General features: G+C 38.0%; 1 protein-coding gene across 1 annotated transcript in view; it reads left to right on the top strand.

The window, feature by feature from the left end:
* The first annotated feature begins 324 nt into the window (after positions 1-324).
* INPP5F (inositol polyphosphate-5-phosphatase F) overlaps positions 325-22,425 on the top strand; it is a 27,129-nt gene continuing 5,028 nt past the window's right edge. Inside the window, exons 1-16 of the mRNA XM_009878412.1 lie at positions 325-403; positions 6,236-6,372; positions 7,862-7,990; positions 8,666-8,833; positions 9,171-9,227; positions 10,767-10,968; positions 12,903-13,082; positions 14,228-14,295; positions 14,729-14,853; positions 16,172-16,249; positions 16,999-17,119; positions 18,641-18,769; positions 20,231-20,348; positions 20,861-21,059; positions 22,031-22,102; positions 22,207-22,280. Coding sequence (XP_009876714.1) covers positions 8,726-8,833; positions 9,171-9,227; positions 10,767-10,968; positions 12,903-13,082; positions 14,228-14,295; positions 14,729-14,853; positions 16,172-16,249; positions 16,999-17,119; positions 18,641-18,769; positions 20,231-20,348; positions 20,861-21,059; positions 22,031-22,102; positions 22,207-22,280 — 1,531 coding nt within the window. The 5' untranslated portion in view covers positions 325-403; positions 6,236-6,372; positions 7,862-7,990; positions 8,666-8,725. The remainder of the gene's footprint in view (positions 404-6,235; positions 6,373-7,861; positions 7,991-8,665; positions 8,834-9,170; positions 9,228-10,766; positions 10,969-12,902; positions 13,083-14,227; positions 14,296-14,728; positions 14,854-16,171; positions 16,250-16,998; positions 17,120-18,640; positions 18,770-20,230; positions 20,349-20,860; positions 21,060-22,030; positions 22,103-22,206; positions 22,281-22,425) is intronic.

The raw sequence follows: 22,425 nt of genomic DNA, 5'->3' as shown, positions 1-22,425 counted from the left end.
AAGTTATAAATTTTCATGGATATTGGAAGAATTAACCCTTCATTAAACTGAATTACTCTAGCCCAAACCAAATATGTTTTTTTAATATTTTTTATTTTAATATCTAGGGTAGGGCTTTCAATTGGAAACTTAGTCACTTGGTCATAGCTACTTGATAACAAGCAAAAATTGTACAACATATGTATCTAGTTGCTGTAATTGTGGTATATTGTCTAGCCTCTAAGGTGGGGAAAGTGGAGAGAATGACCATAACTGAATTAACTGTTTTATTGAGTTTACTTGAACAAAGTTCATGTTTTCTTAATTTTTTTATTTTTTGCAGCTACTGATCTTCTTTTGGCTTGGAATCCCATTTGTCTGGGCCTGGTAGAGGGAGTCATTGGTAAAGTTCAGCTTCATACAGGTATGTGGTTGGGTGTTTAAGGTGGGGAAAGTGGAGAGAATGACCATAACTGAATTAACTGTTTTATTGAGTTTACTTGAACAAAGTTCATGTTTTCTTAATTTTTTTATTTTTTGCAGCTACTGATCTTCTTTTGGCTTGGAATCCCATTTGTCTGGGCCTGGTAGAGGGAGTCATTGGTAAAGTTCAGCTTCATACAGGTATGTGGTTGGGTGTTTTATTTTTTTTTTTTTTACTGCTAATGCACTTTAAAATAAAGTTGATAATGCTACAAATAATACTCAAATGGAGTTATGTGCTGTTCTTTGCAATTGAGGAGTATTCCCTAATGCTGTGAACTTGTCAAAGTGATTATATTATAACTGCAGATGCAAATTCCCTCTGCTTTCCAGTGTATGTATTTTGATTTATCACTGTCTTGTAAAAATGGAGAATTGCATTCGCGAAGAGTAGAAATTTGTGTTTGAAGCTCTGAGACTTCATGTGAGATGCTTAAAATTCTTGCCCTGTTTTGAATAATCCTTTCAAGCTGTTTTTTTGTTTTTCTCCTGTGGTACAGTGCAAAAACTAATTATGGAAGTTTTCACAAAAATGTCTTGAATTCTCAATACTACATGGAAACCTGAAGAATGATTACTACCTTGATTGATGACTATTTAAAAGGAACACTTAAACTTTTTTGTAGTTAAATGTAAAACGAAGCTAAAAAATTAAAGCAGTTGTAGAATACATCATGATTTAATGTCGAAGCCTATCTCTGACTGATTCTGGTAACTTTTTTCTATAAAAATAAGATCGATGCTCTTTTAGCTTTAGTCAGCTGCAAATTTGTGTACTCATAATGAATATTTATTTTGATAGATACTAGCTTTGTCTAGAAAGATTCTTCTGCCAATAGAGCTCAGGATACCTATTTACTGACAGGTAGGAACGCTAGCCATGAAGTCTGCTTCACTTAAGGTGTGCTGCTCTTTTTGCAAAGGCTTAGAACCCTGCATCTAAAGTAGAGCCTGGCAATATGATCAATACAGGTAAAGTTTCAAGCATGTTCCAGGACAGCAGGATGGATTAAGTGCTGAAACGGATCAGGTGCTTGTGTGGTCCATTGAATAGAAACAGGTTAGTCAAGGTGGCAGACTAGGGATAGGGGAGGGAGGAAAACCGGGACTGGTACAGCGCTGTGTGAGGTCTAGTTCTAGGAAATGCTTGGCTCCATAGTAACTGTAGCCCCTCAGTCTCATTTCTGAGGATAATTGTTCAGAGCCCATCTCTCCATGAAATTCATTGTCGTGTCCGCTTTCCAGTCTCTAAACTCTAGTAATGACATCTTTCTGCTGCAGGAAAAATGCTCAGTGGTTTGTTTTTTAGCATGGTTTATTTGTGATGGCTTGCTTTTTCCCACCAACTACTTATGTACACAAAGGCCTTCCCCACCCGCCTCTCTAGGAAGTCTGGTATAAAAGCCTTTGAAGGGGGAAACCTTGTCAAATGCTCTGTTATATAATAGTATGTTATGGCAGCGGAATATTGGTGCATTGTGAGGCAGTTCCTCTGCTTATGAAAGCCGACTTGAAATTTTCCCCAACACTTCAAGTAAGCTATTATCAGGTCATAAGCCTGATGTCTAGTTGCCTTTCTGTGTGTCCTATAGAGCCACCGAGTCAATTATGCTCATCCAAACACTCTATTCCATTGCTGCTTAGGTCAGTGGGAACATTTTTTTTCCTCTCAGCCTTGTTCAGATAACACCATCAAAAACTCTTCATAGACTGTGCTTTTTGCTGATGTCTTCTGTTATTTAGTGATACCACTGTCCTGTGAACAGACATTTATTTTTCTACCATTAAATGTCTGAAGAAAGATACAATCTCCAGCTATTTATCCTTACTCTCCTGCTGAGAATTGCTGTTTCCTTGAATCTGCCGACAGCTGCTGCTGAGTGTCCTCCATCAGACTGCAGTCAAAATGAGAGAGCTGAGATTTCTTACTTAGGCCTCTTAAAACCTGTTATTTTTGACGACATCTCACTTGATCCTATTCAGGTGTAGTTTTTTGTAATTCTCTAGCTGAATCAGCTAGTACTCTGTAACAGTAACCTTTCTTCATTACTTATTCTTGTATCAATCTTTGTCACCCGGAAACTTTATCAGCAGAAGTTGTATAAATATTTTACTACGTCTGAAGATAATGGTCCAGCAATGTTAAAGTACTGTGCAGTGGCAGATGGGCAAAATGCTTTTCTTCCAGAGCTGGAGCAGGAGGACTCATTGCTCTGATTCTTCTCTCCTGCCCGAAGACTGTAAGGTTCAGAAAACTTAATTTGAAGCTCTTCTGGCTAACTAGAGTCCTGCATAGGCTTGTCCTGCAGAGAACCTTGTTATTAGCTATTCTTGGCAAGAAGTACTGGTGGGTTTTGAAAATGCTTAGCACATACTGACCAATGCTGGAAAGGTTAAATACCTTTTTAAATATTGAAGCTGCTACCAGTGCACTTTAAAGCTATCATTAACCCGTTATGCACTTTAAAATCTTGGCATAATCTTTATATGTTCTTGAAAGATTTGCTTAATGCAATAATGCTGGAGTAGTCCTAAAATGACCTTGAAATGTCCCTGCAGTCAGCCATGGGCTGTCTTTAATTTAGTGTTGAAATACCCTTGTCAGATTGCTGTAACTAGGGATGGGATTTAATTGATTCTTAATCTTACTGGTTTTATTGCTGGCCTAGTACAGGAGAATTTGCAGGAAGTTGTGGCAGGGAAGCAGTCTCATAGAAATGAGCTAGCCAATATTACATAGTTTATTTTTTAATTCTTTAAAGAATTTTTGTCATGAGAGCATCAGTTGTATGTGTGGACATAACTGTACACTCACATTGGCGATGAAAGCCTCCTTAAAATGCCACTTGGTTCTTCTCCAATACTGAATTTTCTTACACATTAAGATGCTTTTTTGGGGAAAGAAAACCCCACCAAAACAAGAAAACCTTAATTGAATATCACAATGCAAGGATATGGTCTCTTACCTTTTTCTGGCATATGCCAAGATGTTTTGTAAGAAATTGTGGAGGAAAAGTGGGAATAGAAGGAAAAGAATTTTAGTTGTTGCCATATGCTGTGCTGTAGTTCATAAAACACTAAAAATGAGCATGAGATCTTAAGAGAGAATTTAAAACATGTGCTTTTCAGGAATGACATGTAACTTCAGTGTTCTCCTGTATATGCCATACCTCCCACATTGAGTAGACAGTACCTAAATTTTTTTTTAAGCTGTTCTATAGAACAGCTTCTTTAACTGCTGAAGCACATACTCTGTTTACAGGTTCAGTTATTTAAATATTGCTGGCAATTATGATACATTGCTTTTATGGCTATTGTTGAAGCTTTCACTTCAGAGCATACTTTATCTGCCTAATTACTTCCTGACTGTTTTCTTTTGATCTGCTGGGGAATTCCTGTTTTTGTTCAATGTTCTGTGGCTCTGGCTACAATACAAGGAGTTTTGAAATGTACACCAAAATTACTTTGAGTGTGCTTTAGAAATTATAAAAGGATGCATAACACACTTGGCTGTATTAAGCTTTTAAGTTCTCATTTACTGCTATTAGGTTTTGGTAATATGAGGTAAACTGAAGAGTAGCCAGAAATTTTTTTCTTTTTCAGTTTTCACTGAGGTCTATCTGCTTAGAAATGCCTTTACATTATACTTTTTTTCCCTTTGGAGTATACTGATTTGTTTCACAGGAGATCTAGCTAGTGTCTTTTCTGGTTTGTTTGTTGACAAACACAGGCGATCTCATGGGAATAAATTGTGTGACTAACCTTCTGTAGGAGGGAGCAGATGATACGACTTCCTAACGGGAATATCTACCCTTTGTTAAGTTTGAATTGCCTTGGGTTTCTATAGGCTGCTGGCAGTGAGATGGCAGTCTTGCTGGTGTTTACTGGCACTCTCCTGTCCTTGCTTGTTATCCTCTGACTAGTTTTTAGCAGGCTGTGCTTATGTCACAGCCTTGAGTAACCTGGCACCCCTCAGAGCTGACCCTGCTGGAGCAGGAGAACATCCTGAGATCCCTCCTGACCTGACTTGTCTGTGATCCTGGAGAGATTTGTAATTCTGATGTTACATTCAGGGAGTAGTGCAGGACTCGCTTTAGAAGATCGCATACATTAAATAAGTGGTGCATGTCTTCATTTCCCTTCTTCCTTTTTTTGGGGGGGGGAGCAGCCTCTGATTCTCACAGCACATATCAAAATGAGTGAGCTGTCATAACAGTCTATTTACAGTGGTTTTTCCTTCTATTTAGGGAGAATAAACTGCTGCTTGTATGTATCTTGTCCGATTTGGGTTGAAGTGTTCAAGGGTTAACAAGGGATTAAAATCTAGGAGGTTAATGTCCAGTTGTTATTGAACAGTCAGTGGGAATGCTTCATAGGATCACAGAATCATAGATTAGATTCTATGAAACATTCCCACTGACTGTTCAATAACAACTGGACATTAACCTCCTAGATTTTAATCCCTTGTTAAAACAGTAGCATGCCAGCAGTATGCTGGGCTTTAACAAGTCAAAAGCAAAAGTTCTGTTAAGAGAATGGGAAAGCCATGGAAGTCTTAGAGACACATCTATACACTCACTATTTCTCCCAACCTACAAGCAGCCAACTGAGCTTAACTGAAGAGGTCATACACAGACATTAAAAACCTGCTATGGTAGACTTAAACATGCTTCCACACTTGTGACAGTAGGTTGTGTCAAGTATTATGTCTTCAAACACAATATACAGCCTTTGTAAATACCTATTTAGAAGCTTTACAGCAAATACAAAGTCTATTTTCCTTGCTCAGTAAACTTGAAACAGTATTTTAACTTCTGAGTGCTTAACAAAAATCCCAGATAGCACATTTAAAGTCATAGGACACTCAGAATTCTTAACTCTTTCATAGATTTTTCCAAAATACTCTCAGCGCAGAATTAAAGATCTGTCAAACTTGTGAGTGTCTTTCCAATAACTGCAGGTGAACCCTTGAACACTTCAACCCAAATCTGACAAGATACATGCAAGCAGCAGTTTATTCCCTAAACAGAAGAAACAACCACTGTAAATAGACTACTATGAATCATAGAATCATAATTGCCACTGACTGTTCAATAACAACTGGACCTTAACCTCCTAGATGTTTGTTTTTCTGTTTCTCTGTCTTTGAAGTGTTTAAGCTGTAATTGCAACTGCTGTAGATTCAATGTGTATATGGACCTTACCTGTTAGTGATATCTTCATTAATCTTGGCTCATTGATTTCTGTGCCATTTAGATTCCTATACTTTAGGAATAATGTTGTGAAGCTTTAAACATATATGAGTAGCTTTATGATGCAGTTCACGTTTTCTCACCATACTTCTTAGCTTGTGAATCGTGTAATCAGCTGTCACCAGTGCCTGTCTCATTTGCTGGTTTATATACAATAGAAGGTACAAAGGGAAAATCTTAGCTCCAGCTATTCTTTTCAAATTGTACTGCCCTTAGTGGCTTTGGTGGGAATGTGCCTAACTGCTGTAGGTGAAGCAGTGGTAAGTTCACCTCTAATGGGTAAATCTATGAAATAGTTAATCTCCTTTTTATATTAGTGACTGAATAGGTATTGGATTTTAGGGTGGTTTTGTATTGCAACGCATAACAGCAAAACATAGCAGAAGTGAATTGTCATTTACTGCACTCTTTTAGGCAAATAGTTCCTGGCAGGGGTTTTTACACCGGAGAGAAGCTTCTGGCAGACTAATGAAAGTAAAAGCCTGACAGACAAATCAAAGCATCTATTAATCTTTTTCCAGATTTACCGTGGTGGCTACTTTTAATTCGTCAGAAAGCATTGATTGGCAAACTTCCAGGAGACCATGAGGTTTGCAAAATTACAAAGATTGCTGTGATTCCGCTTTCTGAAACAGAGCCTCAGGATCTGGAATTAGAGGTATGGCTGCCTTCAATTAATTCTGACTTTTTCCCTTTCTGTTTCAGTGAAATTTAAATGTGGAATATGATAGTTAAGCACATGCCTCATCTCTTTTTTCTGGTGTATGCAATGATATTGAATGGCTTTTTACGTACTATTTTTTGATTAAGGGTTTTTATTTTGAAAATAGAAATTACATTTTTGTTTTTAAGTTAGAAATCAGAAGTTTTGCTAGGGAGGGAAATTACAGTGAAACCATGCCCAGATTTCATAAAGACCTTTGAAAATAGTGCACAAGAACAAAAACACGAGTTGAGCAACTGAATCCACAGGAATCATTTAAAGGGACAAAGCTGTAGACTAGGACAGGAACTTTGTTTTGTTTTGCTTTTTCTTTAAAATATCCCCCAGCTTTCCTGATCTGACTGGGATTGTAAGACTTTCAGTAGATCTTGGTATTTGAAGATGATGTACACTGTGGTTAGTAGACTACTGGGAGAAAAATGCTGTCTTAAGGTTTTGGCTTTTTTTGATTGTGTGTGGCAGTGGGGCAATGATCACGGGAGGACAGGATGACTTGTGATGGTCTCTGTGGTGCTTGTATGAAAGCATGAAAATCCTGCCCTGAAGAGGGAAAGGCTGCTGTGGAGTCTCCAAAGCTTTGGTAGAACTCTAGGATCATGAAGAGCTGTTGAAGTGCTTCTTCAGAGTCTAGGTGTTAGAACCTCCCAGGGTCTGAGATACAAGAATGATTTGAAATCACAGAATGTGTAGAGTTGGAAGGGACCTTGAAAGATCTAGTCCAACCCCCTGCCAAAGCAGGATCACCTGGAGTAGGTCTGATGGTGATACCTTCCTGATCTTAGTCACGTAGGCAAGAACATACCACGTCTGCTTTGGGCCGCTGTGCCTAGAAACCTGTATGAGATCTCATGTTTTCAGTGCCCTCTCCCAAGCACTTCAGCTGTCTTACTTCTGAGGTTATCCCTAATATCTCTAAGACAGGGCTCCACATGTGAGTGTGTTTTGGGGCAGGAAGCTGTCATCTTTCTCCTCTAAAGGAGGAGAGTATGTGAAGGAGAGAGTATGTGGTTTAAATGAATGCTTTTGCTTCGTCCAGTTTTGGAATCTTAATTCTATAATTTGGCTTTAAGGGAAGCCCTGACTTTAAATGCTTCAGGTCTATTTTTTTTTTCCCAAAAGAGACTGGATAAAGGAAAGACAATACAAGTGACTAATGCATGGTAATTTGGGTGAAAGTTGAGGTAGATCTGGATACTCAGGTCATGTCAAATTGAGGCAGACATTCTCACAGTTGCAGGAGAAGATGCCTTATATAAAGAGGGAGAATTGTACCATCAGTAGAAACCTGTGTGTTCCCATTGTATTTCAGAGTATCTCCCCTGGGTTTGTGGACATTGCAGTCTTGCTTTTGTAAACTTTAATTAAAATTTTCTTTAACTTTTTAAAGTTTAAATACTGGCTTTAATTTAATATTGTTATTTAGCTTTGTAAAAAGCACCATTTTGGAATAAACAAGCCAGAGAAGATTACACAGTCCCCAGATGACACAAAATTTCTGCTGAAGACTCTTACTCAGATTAAATCAAATGTGTCTGCTCCAAATAAAAAGAAGGTAAAACTTTCTACTCCTGTTTTTCGAAATGTTTTGGTAATTCCAAGGTTGTGGTGAATGATCAAATGGGGTACTAAGACCTAAAAAGAGAACTAGTGAAAAACCATGGAATGTGTAATTACTGTCTTGAAGTTCAGTTTACTTTTGATTATTTAAGTGCTACTTCTATGATTTTTCTCATTTTGTAATTATTTAATTTCAGTGGAATTGCTAATAGAGTACGTTCTTATCAGAATTAGCTTGCAGTGGGATTTGAAGTTTCTACAAGTTGCTCTGCATAATTGGAGGGAAAATTTGGTTCAGTGTCTCAGAGAATACCCTACAAGCTTATCAAAATGCTTTGGCTTGAATTAAAAAAGTCCAAACAGTATTTATTTAGAATGGGTGCATGTGGTATTTGTTAGAGGCTCATGAGATTCAAAACATGTTACTCGATTGTAAGCTGTAAAAGTTGTGGAGCCTGACTGCTTTGCATGCCCTTACCGCTAAAAGTAATAGCGTGATATTTCTGAAGGTGCTGTCCTTTGTGCCTGTCTCTGCTGGAAATTTTAAGATCCTACTCCTCAGTGGGAAAACGTTTGTGCTGCAGGGCTGGAAATGGCATTTAGCAAATATGGCTGGGGTCGTCTTCAATGGAAAAGAAAGATGTAAGAAAGCCATTACTTTTTCTTTCAGATTAAAGAAAGTAAAGAAAAAGAGAAGCTGGAGAAGAGGCTATTGGAGGAGCTGTTCAAAATGTTCATGGATTCAGACTCCTTTTACTACAGCCTGACCTATGACCTAACAAATTCAGTGCAGAGGCAGAGTGGGTGTGAGAAAACTAACTTACCACTGTGGCGAAAAGTAAGTTGTGGGAGTAGGTGGTGGTGAGGGTTTTTTTGTCTGTCCTTTTTTTGGGTGGGGTGCAGGTGCTGTTCAATAATGTATTTGGTTGAAACTTGGCTGCTTATGTTCTCTGCTGGTATAATTTACAGTAAGTGAAGATCCTGCTTTGTAACCAGCTTCAAGTACAAGGAAACGAAGCAAAAGTTTTGAGCAGCATAACTGAGCTGTTTTAGTCAAAAGCAGTGAACACTAGATGTGTATATATAGTTGTAGTGAATAACACTGGGGTCCTTACCAAAGATATTGCCAAGCCTTAATTAAATATTGCAAAACCTGTCCTTTTTGTTTTAAACAGGTTGATGACAGATTCTTTTGGAACAAGCACATGATTGAAGATCTCATCAGTGTTGATGTGAGTCTTATTTATAACAATATGTATTATGAGAACCTTTCTTTAGTTTTAGCTGAAATGTTTCCTTAAGGCCTCATAGAAGTTTACTTAACCTCCTTGGTAGATGAGTCAGGATTAGGGCTGCACCTTCTGCAAGTGAGCAACTGGCATTACGTTCTTCCCTCAGCCGGCCTTCTGGCAGCCTTTTAGTTAGTCTGTGTTTGTTAGTAATGAATGTTAACTGAACTTAATTTTATTACTATAAAGCAATGCAGAATAATTTGATGTGTGATATGTTTGTGTTGATTTCTGAAGGTAAACTTAACCCATTTCACAGATGAATACATTTTATCCCTGGACAGAGCTGAACTTAATAAAGATGAGAAGCCAGAGAAGAAACTGCATTCCAAAGTTTTCTTGAGACAAGATTTTTGTTCTTCTAAGCAGGGAATACTGCTGTTCTCCTTGAACAGAATAGCTGATCAATGTAACGATAGTGTGGAACAAGTTGTTCTAAGCAGCTATTCAGAGTAGATAAAGCATTTGGCTGGCTAATGAACCCATAAACATAGAGCAGCCTCTCTTTCTTCAACATGTGATCTCGCTTCATCTTAAATTTTGTAGGTAAAGGACTGCTATATGTCAGTTTAGGCCAAGTCTCAGGTTCTTTTAAAGGTGACAGCAGGTTCTTTTAAAGATGACAGCAGACGTCTTACTTTATGCCCCACATCTCTCTTTGGATAGTTTTAAATACTCTAATGGTTACTGAGTCAGAGAAGGGTAAACTTAGCTGTGCTGTGTAAACTTGTGCATGGTGCAGGAATTCAGTTGTATTTTTCATCTTATAAAGTATAAATGGATAACCTTGAATTAGTAGGGAATGCAGATCTCAATTTTGTTTAAGAAATTAAGGTTTTTAGAGTGACAAAGCACTAATGTGCAGAGCCTTGAACCCATTGGCTTGGGCTGAATAAAGCTTATACTAGTATGTTTTGCTGTGAACAGGCTAACAACATGACACTTTCAAATTTTTATCTGTCTACTAGTATAAATCTAATCAACATAGAGGTTGTAAAAATACCTCAAAGTAGAAACTAGGTAACAAATTGTCTATATTTCCTCTATCTAAACTGACAATTCTTGTCATTGACATCAGAAGTCACTACTTTAAGTTTTTAACGTGCTTAAACTTTAGATGTAACATTGTATTGAAAATGCCCTTTGGGGAAACTAGAAAAGAAGCTTTTAAATATTGTAGGGTTTTCTTTTGTCCCTATGTGCCTAAGAGTAGAGGAAGGCTTTTTGCCTTACCTTGATGCAGCTTGCTTCATCTCCATAGAAAAATCTTAAGTTGCTTTTTCTTCCTCCTGATTTAAAAGCCTTACGACTAGCGGAGGAAGAATGCTCATATCTCTTACAGAAATAAGACAAGGATATGGCAGAAATTTCTTAAAACATGAAAAGCATGCGAAGCAACTGTTTATAAACATCAGAAATGGCAGAAATAACTGTAGCTAATGTAGAACCAACAGGAATGTAAATGTTTTTTGTAACCTTCAGAATGCTGAAGTGGACTTCTGGATTATACCCATCATACAAGGATTTGTGCAAATTGAAGAACTTGTAGTAAACTATAGTGAATCTTCTTCTGATGATGATAAGAGCAGTCCTGAAACTCCTCCTCAGGAATCAACTTGTGTAGATGACGTACATCCAACATTTCTGGTGGCGCTTATTTCACGCCGGAGTCGGCACAGAGCTGGTAGGCAAACATAGTTCAAGGTACTGGGATTGTTCCTGAACCCCGGAGAGGGATGCAAAAGATAAAACTTCAGAGTGCTGTATTGTTCAGCAGATGGTCAGCTCGTGTGAAAATACGTCCTACAGCCTTTGCTGCATTTAGGAGGAAAGGCTGTAATGCATACAGTACTACACAGCAGATAAGTAAAGCGGTTAAGGGAGCTTTGCTAGTTTCCTCTTGGAGCACTGAATGCATCTTTGGAGGTCACGATTCTGAGATAAAGTTCCATCTCGGCAAAGAACACTTGACTAGGACCTTGCCTACAGCTCTGTCCTGGTAGATTTCAGTAGGCCTGGGTGGGAGTTAAATTTTCAAAGGTCTTTAAGGGCTTTGACAGCAGCTGAATAAACTTGAAAAGGTGTGTGTGTGCATGCCTGCATGCCAGGAGATGTTTATTTTGGGCCAATGTGTGAAATAAGAACTGTGCTTTGGTCTTGTACTTATTTGACTTATTCTAATAGTAGCAAAGAAAAAAAAAGATTCCTTGTCCTTAGGAGCACAGAAAGATTGAATCACTTCATGCTTTAGTAGGTCCTGTTCAACTCTAAGCCTTTTCAGTCTGTCAGATGTTTTTAAGATACTTTCCCCTGTCTCCAACTTCTTTCCTACACAGTCAGGTTTTTAACATGTCAAAGAAAACAAGAAATAATGTGGTGAGCTTGCCTTGACATGGGACTGGCCTTTGTACCACAACTCATTTCAATGCATTTAATTCAGTTCTCAGGAACATTTTTTTGTCAGAACAACTCAGAGTAAGTACTTTGGGATGTCAGGATTTGCAATTCAGTTTCTGTATCTGTAAAACAATTTAGTATATATAAGGCACGCTGCGAAGAGCGAACTTCTTAATGATTCACTCTTATTATTAATGACAGTATGCACATCTGATTGCTAGTCCAGAGCATAAACTGTGTAGAACTTTATCCTGTGACATAAAAAGACTGTTTCAGTAAATGGATGTGATGTTTTGAAGAATAATTATAGGACTGTGTGTTTAATTCATTGTGTAATACATGCTTTTAGATGAGAGTTTGAACTCTTCACTTCTGAAATATTGTAATTAAAAATACCACCCACCAAAAAAAACCCAGAGGAAACACTAATTTTGGAAGCCTAAGATAATTCTGTGTTTAAATACACCAATTCTTTATTTGTCAGGCAGCTTGTCTGTGATTTAAACAAACAAACAAACAATAAAACCAACCTCCCCAAAAAAACCCCACAAAACCAACACAAAACACAGCCTACAACTATACTAAAACTAGTTGGGATTTTGGCAAGAGCCATTTTTGTTGGAAAGATATAAGTAAAGGGTGTCTGATGCTTCTGTCTAAAAGCCCCTGTCTGATTAGAGGCTGCAATACTGCTCTGACCTTTTTTTCAAGGTCCCTATGATAGATATTTTGCATTCCTTTCACTTCCCTATTTCTAATCTCTTCCCTTCTGTCCTATAGTCCTTAGTTAGTGCTGTTGAGATTCAGTTCAAAGGTCTGGTGTGGTGCTACTTCAAGACTTGGAACAGAGTTGTTCTGATCCTGGGGAACTGAATTTCCAAGCTCTAAACCATGGCCTTGAATCTTTCTCCAACCCTTTTCTACTTATTCCTTCCCTATTCCCTGCATCCTATATGCCTCAGATATCTGGCTTTATAGTGCCAGTAGTCTGCCTTGTCCTGTCAGCTTACTTTCCACTGCTCTAAATATATTGGTAAATAAACTTTATCCACTTCGTCAACGTGACTTTTGGGGATTAGACTTGTATAGGAGTGACTCTTAGCATTGGTCGTGGATTTTGGCTAGAGCTCTCTTCTTGTGTTACTGTTTTTAAAAACTAACAAGTTATTAACACTTAAGACCAATACTTAAATATGAATTGATGGTTCTCATTTTTCTTAGGAATGCGGTATAAGCGAAGAGGTGTTGATAAAAATGGAAATGTGGCAAATTATGTTGAGACTGAGCAACTGATTCACGTTCATAATCATACTCTTTCATTCATACAAACCAGAGGATCTGTGCCTGTTTTCTGGAGCCAAGTTGGATATAGATATAACCCACGGCCCCGACTGGACAAGAGTAAGTATTGGAGTGAAATACCCGAAGATCACTTAGAAATAGGTTCATTGGAGTGTTGCTTCACCATTAGTCTTTCAGCAGCTCTTTGTATAAGCTGGGAATAACAGTAATCACTCAACTTCAGTTTACTCCTGCTCTAACTGCAGAGCTCTGACTTCTCATTCCTTGTAAATTCCAACAGGGCTTGAGTTTCAGTACTTAATGAAGCACTTGTTTTGTGTGTAGTCTGACTTGTTGCAGTGTTTTCTAGGTTGGGAAGGAGGCAGTTGGCTTTCTCTTTTGAGAATCTGCTTAGCCATTGCTGTTTTCAAAATATATTTGTCCAGAAAGTTAACTTCTGCTGAGGTTCCTTCTGCATTAAGCACTGTTATTTCAGTGTGGGAAAACATAGACGTTTCATATAACACAAGTTATGCAGTGTGCTTTTTCTCTTCTCTGAAATTAAATACTATCTAGTGGCTTTTGTCAGATCTAAATTGCTTTCTTTTCCACTCGGAGATAATAGAAGTCTTGGATGCTCCTGTGAACTAGGTATTCGTAACCTGAACTTTATTGAAAGATACAGTCAACAGAATCTTCTCTAGGTTTAGGATTGTAAAGGAGAAACTTCTCTCGGCAGGAAGCTAGGATGTTCATGATCTTGTATAACCAGTATTATCCCCTGTTCTATGTGTCCCCCTGTGCAGTTTTCCAACCATTCTTGTACTTATGCTTGCTTTTGAAAAGGATGCAAAACCATATAAGCACTCTTATATTGGAAGCAATGTTGGTGTGGGGGTGTGCTGCCATGTGTGGAAGGATGAAATGGGCTTATTAAAAGTTCAGTCTGCTCTGCACAAAAAGCACAATAAAGCGAAACTTAGGAATGGTATGTCCTGTACATGATAATGGTGGAAAAAACAATGTTGAAGTTGAGTAAATTGGTGAAAGACCTTAAAAAGCAATTGTGTACAATGTGTTATTTTGTGTGTCTAACTACTTCAAGCGAAGCTATCGCCCCATGCTAGCTACTGTGGAGAAAATTATTCCATCCCAAACCAGCACACTTGTAGGGTTTAATGGAGTATGGAATTGGGTGTGATTTCCATACCTCAAACAGAACTTGTTCCTGAACAAGCTGTTTCTAACGCTGCTCTGCTTTGTAGGTGAAAATGAAACTGTGTCCTGTTTTCGTGCGCATTTTGAAGAGCAGCTGAAAAATTACAAAAAACAGGTGAGTGAAAAAAATAATTATAAAAACACAGATGATTAGTTTTTGTTTCTTGGTGATATAGGTTGTGTTTTTTTCTAGAAGCCTGTTGACAATTGGAAAGGTGATACACAAATAGAATTTTACTAAATTGTTCAGGTATCCTTGTAATTAACCTCTAAAAAAACCCAACCAAACCAGCAATAACTGAGAGAAATGTGTAAGTCTCACTTTTGTGTACCTGTCCTGTGAATTCATAGCTTCTCTCTATTAAAATTCAAGTAGGCAAGTTACTGTTGGAGCTTACTTGATCTTGGGTACAATCTAGCAAAGATCGTTACTTTGACAAGATTGCCTACAAATATTTTAACTCTTGACCTATTTGTTATTCTGTGGTAGAGATCTAAGCAAGTCGTGTACTAGATGAGAAATGTTAAATAATTCAACTTTTGAACAGGTTATTATTAATTTGGTGGATCAGACGGGCAGAGAGAAGATTATCGGAGATGCTTACCTTAAACAAGTTCTTCTATACAACAATGCAAATCTGACTTATGTCTCATTTGACTTCCATGAGCACTGGTAAGAAACCTTTTTTAAAAAGTTGCTTTATCTTTTTTCATTAGTATGGAAGGAGAATAGAAAGGAGGAGAAAAGCCATTATTATTTCTGTTTCTGCATGAAACATTTTATTTACGATGCTATAGTTTACAAAATATATTCTTCCTGTTTAAAGGTTCACGTTTAGGTATCCAAGCCTGCTTTTTGTTGATCTTGTGTCACTGACCTGTTAAATATGCAATTAGTTATTATGTAATGCTTAGAAGTTGTTTCTGTGTTTTGAGCAAGAGAGTTTCCTTAAACATGCTTATGAATGTAAAGCTGTGGCCGACCTGCTTTTTGAACTGCATAACATTCTGCTCTGAATTCTTTACTATGGGCCATCCTTCTGTTTTTCTTGGCTGTTTCTATAAACCTATGATGTATTTTTCTTTGAGGGTCAGTACAAATGGGTGCTGCTTTCGTGACCGAGCCCTGATGTCAGCAGAGTTCACGTGCCTGAGCATGTGATCTGTCACACAGGGATCTATCTCGTGCTTCCCTCAAGCAGAGACCACATTTCTGCATAAACACAGGGTTTAAAAACTGTTTTAATCTTAATTTCTGAACTTAATCTAGGGATTGCATCTGGCCTGGGGAAGAAGCATTATGGACTGGAAAAGTATGTCATTGGTAGATGTTGTCTCAGAGGGGGAGGGAAAAAACGTGCAAAATAGTAGTAGCCTTTGAGACTCCTTTTCTGTAGGATTGTTCGACATCCTGAATGGATTTGATATTTTTCTCTTTTGTTTAAATGAGCTTTCATTTTTTTGTTTTGCTTTTCTCCTGAGAACTGCTGTAGTGATCAGGACTGGTTTTTTTGGACTGTTTTGTTTTTTTGCACTGTGAGCATTAGTGAATAGAGAACAACTCTGAAAAAACCTGCTGGGGTGGGAGTAGAGAAGGGGATGATGTGTCTGTAGGTGTGTGTTTTCTTGGTTTTTTTTCTGTAGAATCACTGGTGAAGCAGAGCATGCCATCCCAATTTTAAATCTGTAGTGGGTACTTTTGTTGAGGCTATGCCTGAAACAAGAGCAGAATGTTGCACATGCCTGAGTAGCTGCACACTTGTTCTTCCTCACAGAAGCAGCATTCAAGAATGCAAAAAGATCTGAGTCTCTTGCCTGGATTTAACTGTACCTTTATTTCTGAATATTGGCTGCTATTTAAAGTTTATTGCAGGAAAGAATGTCTGTCTCTCCCACTTAGCCCAAATGCTATCTTTTGCTAACGTTACAAATAAGTAAACAAAAATCACTACTCTGGTTCAAAGTAACTTCTGTGAAATTCTGTATTTTAGCCGAGGAATGAAGTTTGAAAATGTTCAAACACTGACTGATGCCATTCACGATATTATTCTTGACATGAAGTGGTGCTGGTAAGTGCTTAACTGTTTTGAGACTAGTATGAAATATTTGTAGAAAAAAACCAAAAAACCAGTGCATTTTCAGAGGCCTTGATTTTGTCATAACTGGTATGTTTTATATTCCTGTCTTGGCTCCCAGCTTGTTTGCCAGAGTTTTTGTGTTCTGAAGTATTGCTGTCCCACACACGTAACAGCAAAAATTCTCAGGCTCTGTCTTCTGCCTGAGACTTACTGCAGTTAACACTTTTAGAATTTCTTCTATTTAATGTGAAACACTTTTTTTTATTTGACCCACAAAGCCTAGAACACCAGCCCTCCTATTGAAGGTGGTAGAAGTGTTGGACCTTAGTTTGTACTGATTAAAGTTTGTGCATTTTGGTAATGAGTACAGCTGCAGTCTTCAATCAATTACCATGTATTGCTCAATGTATGTTATGAGTGAGAGGTTGCTGTCGTTATTGTTGACTTTTGTTTTTGAAATTAAATGCCTTTTCTCTTGAAAGCTCCTATTATGTGTGTATGAATGGAATTCAACCTCTGGTTACACATCAGGTCAATGGCCCCAGTAGGCTGTGTTGAGTATCTGTCCTAGGCTGAAGTGGAGGATAGGTTGGAACAAGCACAGTTAATTCTGAGTGGGGTGGTGAGTGCAACTGTAAATAGTACTCCATGTGTAAAATTCGCTGTTGTTTGTAGAAGCTGATGAATATGCTAGATTTTAAGTGTCTCGGTATGCTTGTGCTCTGTTTTTCTGTTGAAAGGGTTGACCAAGCTGGTGTGATCTGTAAACAGGAAGGAATTTTTCGAGTTAACTGCATGGACTGTCTGGATCGTACCAATGTTGTGCAGGCTGCTATTGCAAGAGTGGTCATGGAACAACAGGCATGTATAATTAATCTACTTCTTTCAAGTACTGAGTACCTCAGGACTTAATTGTTATTCACAGGGAAATCTGTGTGATTGAAAAATGCTGAATTAACCTCTACTGAAAAGGATCTTTGCAAACTACTTGGAGAGCTATGAAGCTGGAAGTAACATGTACAACTAAAGAACCTGAAGTCATTCTAAAACAGTGGTGCCTAGAGGTCTTCCATCAGAGAGCAAATGACTGTCCACATCTTGAAGATTCTCTTTCTTTACTTGTTTTAATTTGTTATACAAAACCCCAAAGCAGGACATGATGGGGCCCCTATAAATCTTTCCCAATGTTTAAGGTCTAAAGTCTAACTATTTTAGCTACTATGAAATACTGTGGTGTATCAGGTAGGGAGTTTAGCTCTCTTCTGTGTATAGAAGAATAATTAATTTGTGATATAAATATCCCAGGTGGCTGACTGCTATGCTCTGGAATAGTTTTCCCTGTATACAGACAGCATTTCCAAGCAGACTGAGAGTCCTTCCTCTAATCTTCCTCCACTTTGCCCTGCCCCCGTTTGCTTTTTGATATAGAAACTCAGTGGTGATTGTCTTCCTGTGTGAAGGCTTCATAGTCCTGTAACTGAAACTGGGAAGCCTCAGTTACAACCCAGCCCCAAATGAACAAACCTGACTGCTTAGAGCGAAGGATGAAGGATGAAGTGGGTCATTCAGTTGGATGAGGAGAATGGCTCTAACTTGTGAAGAGTGCTTGAGCATTTGTTTTTTCTGGATCGTAAATAAGTTTTCTTACTGTTTAATGAAGTTACACATGTGCTGCTTTACCAGCTTTGTGTGTTTGAAAAGGCAAAAGTTTATATTGTACCTGGAGCTACCTAGGGAAAACTTGAGTACTGGTAGTTCTGAAGAATAAAGTATCTTACTTTCAGGTTCAGTGTCAAACAGTAACTGTCCAAAATGCATTAAGCGTTAATAACAAACACAACACGTGAAATTGTTTTAAGGATTTTATTTTAGGAGGGGAGTAGGCTTGAAGATGGAGCTGCTGCATTTGGTTTGGTGTCTCAAAGCAAAAGATTAAGAATTTGGTGTGCTTTTTTTCTTGTAGCTGGGAAGAGATTCCATTTCTTTGTTTTCAGACCTTTGAGTTCATGAATGCCTTTGCAATTGAAGACATTAACTTGTATATCCGTGTTAAAGTTCTCTAATGTCTGTTATTTTGATAGTTCTGTATAGAAAATGGAAGTAACTTATTTTCCTTCAGCTACCTTTTTGAAGATTGGCTCCCACATCCATAATTAATACATTACTGCTGCATCCAGCGATGTGATGTTTAACAATGAATTAGTGATTTGTTGCCAACAATTATTTCAATCTGATAAATTAGCAGAATGGGTTCCTTTTTCCTTACCATACACAATTCAACAATGAAATACTTGATGAGTGTTCCCATTTTCTTTATCAAGCTCTGATATTGAGATTTACTTTTGTTTTGAACCTTATATTAATGCATATGTCCAATTCCAGCTCAAAAAACTGGGTGTGATGCCACCAGAACAGCCTTTGCCAGTGAAATGCAATAGAATCTACCAGATAATTTGGGCAAACAACGGAGATGCCATAAGCCGGCAGTATGCTGGCACAGCGGCCTTAAAGGTAAAGAGTGAAGAGCGTTACCTGTTCTGATGATATGGATGATGTAGCCTGTGTTACAGGTTTTATGCCCAATGGACAGCTCTTGTATGTGTAACAAAATCAGCCAAATATTCTCTGTGGGTTTGTCTTTAAGAGGCGTGAGGCCTCTCAGTGAAAAAATATTTTGTATCGCTGTGTGGAGAAAACTTGAGTTTCCAGGTGTCCTGTGGCAGTGCTGCCTGTATTTTAGCTTCATTCTGTTAGTAGTTTCATACCTAGGTATGCAACAAAGCATAGCTTAGCTAAGAGTTTAAGATCTATATTCAGTAGTACTTCTAGTTAAATTTAAGCATGGTTATAGCACTTAGCAGTTAAAGTACTTCAGAAAAAAATACTCTGAAAGACTGAAGATCAGGATATGTAGGTGTTAGGGTGATATTAATTAGTTACAATTTCACTAGATTTTTCTTGTAGTTGTAATGCAGTCTGTACCATGATCAGAAACTGGGCATGAAACTCCTTACTGGTCATGCCTGTTGCTTTGAAAAGCCATAGTATGAGAGCTATTTTCTGTGTATGTAGTCACTGGAGGAACAATTTTTAGTATTCCTGGTATTTGGCATTGGAAAAATATTTCATGCAAGTGCTTAACACTTAAATCTTTTTTAAATCTCTCTACTGAACTTTGATTAGTCTATGGCATTAATCCTTTAAAAAAAACCCCAACAGCCTGACATGCTTGTCTTGGTTGCAAGTATTTAAATCTGATTTATAAGTTAGATTTAATCCATGAACCCCAATAGTGAGTAGAGGAATCTTCAAGCAGAGTGGCTGAAAAATTTATCTTCAGTTTTAATTGTGATATTTGATTTGAAAGTGAAACACACTTGAATTGTTCTTCATAGTAGTTGGCTTGGCTTTTAGAACTGCTCTATGCTGATGTTCAGAGTGTCTCTGAGAACAGAAGAACTAATGAAGTGTAACTACCAGAACTGCTTTTTGTTCACATTCTAAGCTTTCCGTGGCCCAGAAACTTTGTGAGCTTGTGAGGATATGCAGTTTTCCTTCAGTATGTTATGCTCACTTGTTTTGGTAGCAGGAGAGGTGAAAGCTCCACTCTTCTGCATGGTTCCAGTGGAGTTCCTTTTACATTAAAGGCAAAAATAATTTTTTAGGTATTTGAGTGACTGATGTCTTGAAAGTTCTGCTTTAATGGTAGCAGGCATATATGTCCAGGTTACTGTTTTCTGTTAGGACTTCATAAAGAATCTTAAGTCTGTCAAAATCATAAGACTGTCTTGAGAGTCAAACAATGCCATGAGAAGTAGATGCTCTTTGAAAATCAGTATTTTCAACTTCTACGTGAAATAATTACTTGCACATAATTTCTGAGTTGTCACTTATTTCAGAATGCCAAAGCTTGAGCTGCAACTGCTACTTCAGAGTTGTGTATGTGTGTGATTTGCATGTTCTGTGTAACAGGGTGACTTCACAAGGACTGGGGAAAGAAAGCTGGCAGGTGTAATGAAGGATGGAGTTAATTCTGCAAACAGATACTACTTGAATCGCTTCAGGGATGCTTACAGGCAAGCAGTCATAGGTAAGAATACGATTTCAACTAGGCTGAACTATGGTATTTAGAGAAGCCTGTTGCAGTCACCTTGGCTTTATCTTTGTGGTTCATTGTTTTTCTGAAGATTAAAGGCACCATGCGTGTATGTATGTTCATGTCTATGTAGTGGACACCATGTGAAACAGGCATTCTCCAGTTGGACATTAAAGAACACTTGATTCAGAGGGATTGCATGTGGTTTAACTTGCGTAGAATTTGCTTCTAACTTCGTTTTAGCACTAACTGTCTTGTAACATCTCTCAGATGAAGTTAAATTTATGTAGCAAGTAATTGGTTACTTGTGCTTCTTACTGAGATGAAATTGTGTTATGCCTACTTTTCATTGTCAGGCAACATTTGGTTTAGAGTGACCGTTTTTCAAGAGTATCTTTAAATATGAAACACTTTTGGAAGGACTTTACAAAGTAATCAACAGCCTATTGCTGTATATCACTTTTAACTGTTGGTTTCTTGTTTGGTTTTTTGTGGGTTGTATTTAGATTTGATGCAGGGTGTCCCTGTAACAGAGGATCTTTACTCCATATTTACAAGAGAGAAAGAGCATGAAGCCCTGCACAAGGAGAACCTGAGGAGCCATCAGGAATTGATCAGCCAGCTCCTGCAGAGCTACATGAAACTACTCTTGCCAGATGATGAAAAATTTCATGGAGGATGGGCACTTATTGACTGTGATCCTAGGTTTGTTGAATAAAGTCATGATTGATCAGCTGCTACTGCAACACCTCTCTTAATTACTACTGATGGCAAATGACTTTGATAGCTGGTGTGTTAGGAGAATACAAGTGGGTGGTTTTGTAGAGCGACAAGAGTCCTTGAAGGGATTGAATACTTGTAACTGCAAAAGAGCGTTTGCTTTTCCCATTAGCCATAAAAATGCTGTTTGCTGGAGTTACCATTGAGGCATCAGGTGGAAATCCATGCATTTAGTTAATATCACCAAAATGTGGTAGGCACTGTGAAGGGAACTTCCAGCCAACCTTAATTCTAGTAAGTGCTGTTTGAGGAGCTGTTATTCCGTATTGCTTTATGGGGAAAGGGTAACTCGACTTCAAAGCCGTATCAGATCAGATTAAATTCTTGTGTAATAAGTCAGTAGTAGGAAAGCCTAGATTTCTCTTCATGCAAGTAGGGAGCATAGACTCAAACTTCACTGATAAGTCTCATTGTCAAGTTCAGAGGTCACTAACTTGTAAAAGAAAAATACTAGTTAGGTGTTCTCCAGGTTAAACTTTAGCATCTAAAAATAGCAAAGCAAGATGTTAAGACAGCTGTTTGAAGCACAGACTCGTCACCTTAACAGAGTCTGAGATATTCTTCAATTTCTCTGTTAGCATTTTTAATAGCTTGTGGTTTTTCTACTTATTTTTGGATCTGCTGCTGACCTATTTGAGCTGTTGGGTAACTCCAGGTTTAAGAGAGTGAGTGTTGCTTATGTGGACCCACTTACGGTCTGGTTTTGGCTTGTGAAGCATCTCCCCTAACTTGGCTTGGCTGTGGAGAGGTTGCAGCATCGTATAAGAATATTCCATTAATGAAGCCTTTCATTGTAATGTGCCTTCAGTTGTAAAAGAGTGTCTCTAAAATACACTGGGATGGGTTACGGCTGTGCAAATAAACTTCTCTATATTAATTCCTCTTCTTCCTCTTAGTCTCATTGATGCCACTCACAAAGATGTGGATGTTCTGCTGTTACTTTCTAATTCTGCCTACTATGTGGCCTAGTAAGTTATCACTTTTTCCTGTGTGGGGTTTATTTCTAGTAGCTTTGCTTTGGATCAGTAGGAAGCATTACATTTGGGTTCTTTTTTTGTTTTTTTTGTTGTAGTTACGATGATGAAATCGACAAGGTGAATCAGTATCAAAGGTTAAGTCTTGAAGCTCTGGAAAAAATAGAAATAGGTAAGAATTTAGTCACCATCTATTCTTCTTGAATGCTCTTAACAGCTTGAGCACTTATCAAAGTATCCTATAAATACACTGGAGCAGCAAGCCTCGATGTATTGCGTGTATCCTGTGTGATCCATCATAGCTGGAGATGTGCTTT

The sequence above is a fragment of the Apaloderma vittatum genome, unplaced genomic scaffold (genome assembly GCF_000703405.1).
Source record: "Apaloderma vittatum isolate BGI_N311 unplaced genomic scaffold, ASM70340v1 scaffold7171, whole genome shotgun sequence".
NCBI lineage: Eukaryota > Metazoa > Chordata > Aves > Trogoniformes > Trogonidae > Apaloderma > Apaloderma vittatum.
Note: the sequence above shows the minus strand (reverse complement) of the source record. Positions and strands in the feature narration are given on the sequence as shown.